Here is a 6,144-nt window from a genome sequence, read left to right as displayed (position 1 = left end):
GTAACTTTGCCTGAATATGCAGCCATGCAGCCATGAATGAGCGCATGTTGGAAATAAAAGCGCTGAACTGAATTCTCTCTCTGTTGTCTGTAGTCTCGGAGTCACGGAGTCACGTAGATAATCCGTCAAGATCCTCTCCCAATAAAGATGCAACTTTGCATGAGTTACATAATACAGACATGAATGAGCGCATGTTGGAAATAAAAGCGCTGAATTTAATTCTCTCTCTGTTGTATATTTGCTCATCATTAGTCTCGCGAAGCCGCTTTTATATTGCTGTTCACTCACCGAGTTGATGCTCAGGAAATGCTCCAGCACGGCCACCGCATGTAAATTTTAACAAGATTCACTTGTTTAAAACACCCTAAATTATATTAACATTTACTATATAACCATTATTTCACTAATAATCATCAAAATAAATACAACTCTATGGAAATTAATTATTTATTTATTATCTCCACGAGCGATTGCAGTTTGAGTATAGTTCTGTATAACTGCATAGATAAACCACGCTGTCAGCAGGCATGTCATAATCTAGAAGGACAAAAACATTATTAATAATTCTGATATAACATTCCAGTTGAGAAATGCAATAAAATACGATGTTTTGTTTGTTATATTCCAATATTCTAGAGAATATTATTCAGTGAATTAACATTATCCAGTTAATTATTCTTGACTCTGTAGCTATTAAACAGCTTATAAACCTACTAAAACTGTAGTTTAAAATGAAGTTGATATGACTCCTTTCCTGTATTTATTTTCTCCATTTGAAAACCTACATTTATTTTGCTTATTGTTAATATTAGTGTTGTTGCTGTTGATGATTTTTATAAATAAAATGTTTTTTTATTGTTGTAATAAGAAGATTAAATTTAACATGAAAGACTGTTAAATTTAACAATGAAAGACAAACATGAAGTATGTTCTTACTTCACTCAGTCATTTATTTACTTTATAACAGTAAATAAATATCGGTTCTGCATATCGGTTATCGGGCACATAAACATGCAAATAATTGGTATCGGTTATAAAAAAATCAATATCGGTCAATCACTAGTTAGCAGTCTGAGAAAATGCTTCACTGGAGTGGCTATCAAAATAACTTGGTAAATTTCTGAACAAATCATGACTCTAAAGTAATATGTTACACATAATTAGTTAATTAGAACTTTGTATTCATAAATTGTAGTGTAGTTAATAGTCTCACATTGACAAAAGTTTTGTAATAAACGAGTAAAAATTCTAGAATTAAATGACTAAAAATGTAAAAAGGAATTCTAAAAAGCAAAAACAATTCTAAATGTAAATCAAATATAAACAATTCTAAACTACTACCTTTATTTGACCCTCTAACTCTAGAACTTTCTATTCTATTTTAATTGTACTTTATCTTATTAAAAAAAAAAATAATAATATTTTTCTATTCTATCTACTTGTTTTTCTTTGTGTGCTAAACTACTACCTTTATTTGACCCTCTAACTCTAGAACTTTCTATTCTATTTTAATTGTACTTTATCTTATTAAAAAAAAATAATAATAATATTTTTCTATTCTATCTACTTGTTTTTCTTTGTGTGAATATATATATATATTATACACCTTATACACCTTTATATATATACACCTTGCTACGTGTACTGCGTTAGGCTAACCGAGACTTGTCATTTGCACTTATATATTGTTGCTCTTTTGTTAGTTTTGACTGCTTTTATTGTCCTCATTTGTAAGTCGATTTGGATAAAAGCGTCTGCTAAATGACTAAATGTAAATGTACTAAAAATTCTAACAAGAATTCTAAAACTGCAGAAGTAAAAACATTTTTCCCCAAGAAAAAAAACCAAAAGGTTAAAAATTAAATAACTAAACTAAATACTAAACTACTAAAAATGAAAATTTAAAAAAGAAAAAAAAAAAACTAAAAACCATCTCACTTTAGTGTTGGTGAATTTGTCGTTTGAGCAGGTGGCCAGCAGGACACGTCGGCCTGTGTTGGTGAACTGGCAGTGGTTTATCTGTTCCTCATGTTCCTCCCCAAACTCTCTGATAAGAGTACCCCGCTCAACACTCCACAACTACAACACAAAACAAACTTCTCATTCTCATGACTGATGTTTGAACAATGTTCACACAGAACTTTCCCACATAATGACAGTATAGTGTGATCATATCGGTCAAGCAACAAAAAGATAAATAAACCGTATACATGTTTTGTAACAGCATGAAGATGAATATTTAAAGAAATTCTGGAACAAACCTTCCAGAAAGATACTGATCCACAAATAAAGTGGGCAAAGAGACAGACACACTTACCTTAACCTTCCTGTCACTGGAGCAGGTAGCAATGTAACGGTCATCTGGAGAGAAGGCACAGCACAGAACATCTTCATCATGAGCCTGAAGCTCCAGAAGTTTCTCTCCAGAGGTTGTTTTAAACACCTATTGAATAAAAAAAAAAAACTAATTGGGATGTCACATAATACTGCACATAATGTCAGGGAAAAAAGCAGGACACAAATAGATATTTACCCGCAGCGCCTTGTTGGCCCCACAAGAGGCGATTTTACTCCCATCTTTGGAAAAGCAAGCATAGTAGACAGACCCCTGCTGAGGATGCATGACCAGCCTGGACAAACTGTCCTGATTATTTTTGCTCCTAAAGAGTCAAAACACGCTTTCAATCAAAATCAATCGGTTTCAATCTGATCTACTACATGAAAGTTACTGTGTGAGCCCAGTGAGATACATACACCCAGTCCAGACAGAGCTGCCCTCTGCTGGCCCTTTTCTGCGCCTGCATCAAGGCCTGTCTGTAAACCTCTGAACACACAGGCTGAGACAGAGCCAACTGCACTATGTCAGGAAATGGCCTCTGCTCCAAATGATGGCCATTTAAAGACAGGAACTCCTGAAACTGCAGTCTCACCTCACTATTCTGTGTGAAAACACCACAATTTATCATTAAACAGAACAGGCGGAGGTGTGCTATTCGTGCTAAGATCGTGACAGTTTTTTTTAGCAATAAAATGTTTTTCTTTTACATTTTTAGAATCAATTTAAAATGTATCAGACTTGCAATTAAAACTAATAAATATATATATATATATATATATACATACATATACACACACACATTTTTATTACAAATACTTAAAAACAACAAGCCATTATCATAAACATGTTTATCATATATATATGGGTGTCCAGACTGAGGCACAACAATAAAATAGTGACATTTGGCAATATGGCCATTTTATACAAACTGTATTCTGTGCCAACTTCATGTAAATATTTTTAGTTATTTGGTCTGTAACTTTTAAACTGATTAAGATGTGCAATTGTGAGGAACATCAATAACAATCAAACTTTAACAGTATAAATACCTCTTTATCTAGTATTTCACCATATTCTACATAATCGTTGATAAGATGGGGAGATCCCATAATCTGAGCTTTCTCTTTGACCCAGTCCAATGAAAACATCAGTGAATATAGCTCCTGTAATGAGAGAACTGAATGTTCATGATGTAATCATTAGAAGATTCTACATACTCTCCAGAGGAACGGAAATGTTAGTGTAGACTATACTGTAACATTACCTTAGACAGTCCTGCTTTAGCCATGTGGTATGGGAGGAAGCGGTACCAATACAAACAGTCTATATCTCCAGAGCTGGGTGGCCTTTCATTGTAGAACTTCTGGTATTGACGGATCATCTTTTTATGTAGTTCCTACAGGAAATAACAATTCAGACCTTGTTCTCTGGTGGTCTCTTTTAAAAAGAGGTGCAACATAACTCACAGCAATTTGATCACGATTCTGTTCGACGAGAAAGTCCAGCTGCAGATCATGAAGGTAATAGTGGTATGGTCGCTGGTTACAGTCTCGAAACAGCAGAGATTTATTCACAAACTCCTGTAGGATATCCTCCACCTCCTCCAACTCAAGACCCCACAGTACTGACAGAATCTGCATGAAAGAAATAAAATGATTAAAAACAACAAAAAAAAAAGACTAATTTACAGAAAAAAAGCAATTAAAATATCCATCCTTGTGTCACACTTGGAAGTACAATTTAAATTATGAATAAAATAAATGACACTGATTCTGCATCTACCATTACTTTAGTAGTTGGCAACAGATTTTCTGTCTGACCTTAGCAGGCACTTTGATGTCTTTCTGCATGACGCTCAGGTCTCTGTACAGATCTCTGTGTTCTGGCTCCAAAACCTGCAGACTGGCGTCCATGGCCTGGTCCAGAGCTTCATAGTCGTAGGACGATGACTTACGGATCCGCTTGAACTGCTTCTTCTGCAGCTGTCGCAGGTAGTAGCTCCAGCGGTCAGGGAACTCCCTCAATAGAGCTCCAATCAGAGAAACAACCAGAGGAGAACCTAACAGGACGAGAAACGATTACAATGGTCAGAGGTGTAATGTAGATCACTAATGGTACTTCATTATTATACCAGAGTATTAAGTACTATTACTGAATTGTTATGCAAAGGCAATAGATAAAGAAAATAAATTATTGAAATAAAAAAAAATGCAATACATTTTATATAAAAATACAGTATGAAATAAAAATGAATTTAAGGCCAAGTCATTAAACTTGTAATTATTAACCTTAAAAATAATTTCAGAACCAGTTACAAGCAAGATATCTATTATAAGGTTAATATGACATTGTAAAGCGAGGTAGCGGACAATACCCAGCCCTAATTGACAATAAGTGGGTGAGAAATGCTGTTCTTGTGGCTGGGTCATGTTTGATCAGCTTTTGCTTCAGTTTTGCATAAAAAGGGTGATTTGTACCTTTACATTCGCTCACAATGCTACGGGCCTCTTCTGGAAGTTTCTGTGGTTTCCCATTGACATACAAAGCAAGAATTTCCAGGGCTTTCTCCTCATCTAGACCGCTCTCAACGGGCACTTCAAACCTTGTACCTACACACAAACAGAGAAAAGCGCACACACAAACAGTATAAACCCTTACTTTTGAATGAAATTAGTATGTTAAATGAATTATGCAAAATAGCCACAACACTATAGACAAAGGAACATTTCTCTCATAACCTCAGCTGAAAATAGCTTATCTCCAAGAACAGCTGCTCTCGGGGTTATCAGAGTTTTACGTAATTTCATTTAGTTCAGAAGTTGCCTTGGATTTAATTCAAATTTCATACGCAAGCAGGCACAAGATCCAACCTAGTCATGGATTAACCTAGACTTTTATTTAGGAATAACCACTCTGTGCATTTGGTCCAGAATCCATCTGTGAAATGCAAACTGGATGCACTAAAATGAACTTCTCACCGCTAACAGAGTCGGCCAGACTTCGATTACGCGTGGTCAGAAGAACTCTGCACTGGATATCAAAGGACCTGAGAGCAAAGCTGTCCCACACATCGTCCAGAATCAGCAGGGATCTGATAGAAGAAAATGAAAGGAGAAAGGGTCTGATTATCAACGGACGTACATGTTCTGTGTAAAAGTGCACTGAAATCATATTCTTCCTGCACTCACCTAGGGAACCTGCGGTGCATTAGAAACCGTAGACGCTCTTTGGCCTCCTCCACGGAGCAGGGTGGCCGCAGACTGGCATCTGAACTTTGACCCTGCTCCAAACGGAAACATAAAGACTGTATCCTTACCAACAGGTCTGCCCGCTCACATTGGCCGACAGAAAGCCAATGAACGCCACCTGGAAAACACTCTGAGCAACAGAGAGAAAAATAAAATATGTTATATGAGCACTTTTAGCCCTGTGGTCTATTAGAAATACTCTTAAAACATACTTTCAATTAAAAAAAACATTTTTTAAGGTGTGAATTACTTTGTCCACTATCACTTTAAGAATATTATTATATAATTACAATAAAATAAAAGCACAAAAAAGCAAATAAATACAAATAAAAAATATGCTAAAACAAAAACACTAAAACCTAAGAGAACAAATAAACATACATCCATAAATCTCAAGAAACACCCAACTAAAATACAAACCCGATTCCAAAAAAGTTGGGACACTGTACAAATTGTGAATAAAAACAGAATGCAATGATGTGGAAGTTTCAAATTTCAATATTTTATTCAGAATACAACATAGATGACATATCAAATGTTTAAACTGAGAAAATGTAT

The 6,144-nt window shown here is 35.1% G+C and overlaps 1 protein-coding gene across 1 annotated transcript in view; it reads right to left on the bottom strand.

The window, feature by feature from the left end:
- The window catches only part of apaf1 (apoptotic peptidase activating factor 1), a 29,790-nt gene that overhangs the window by 14,189 nt on the left and 9,457 nt on the right, over nucleotides 1–6,144 (bottom strand). Inside the window, exon 14 of the mRNA XM_016283490.1 lies at nucleotides 1,939–2,079. Within this exon, the coding sequence (XP_016138976.1) occupies nucleotides 1,939–2,079 (141 nt within the window). The remainder of the gene's footprint in view (nucleotides 1–1,938; nucleotides 2,080–6,144) is intronic.

This window comes from Sinocyclocheilus grahami, unplaced genomic scaffold, assembly GCF_001515645.1.
Source record: "Sinocyclocheilus grahami isolate Dianchi unplaced genomic scaffold, SAMN03320097.WGS_v1.1 scaffold1.1, whole genome shotgun sequence".
NCBI classification, from domain to species: Eukaryota; Metazoa; Chordata; class Actinopteri; order Cypriniformes; family Cyprinidae; genus Sinocyclocheilus; species Sinocyclocheilus grahami.
The sequence above is the reverse complement of the archived record's forward strand: the minus strand, read 5'-3'. Positions and strand labels throughout refer to the sequence as shown.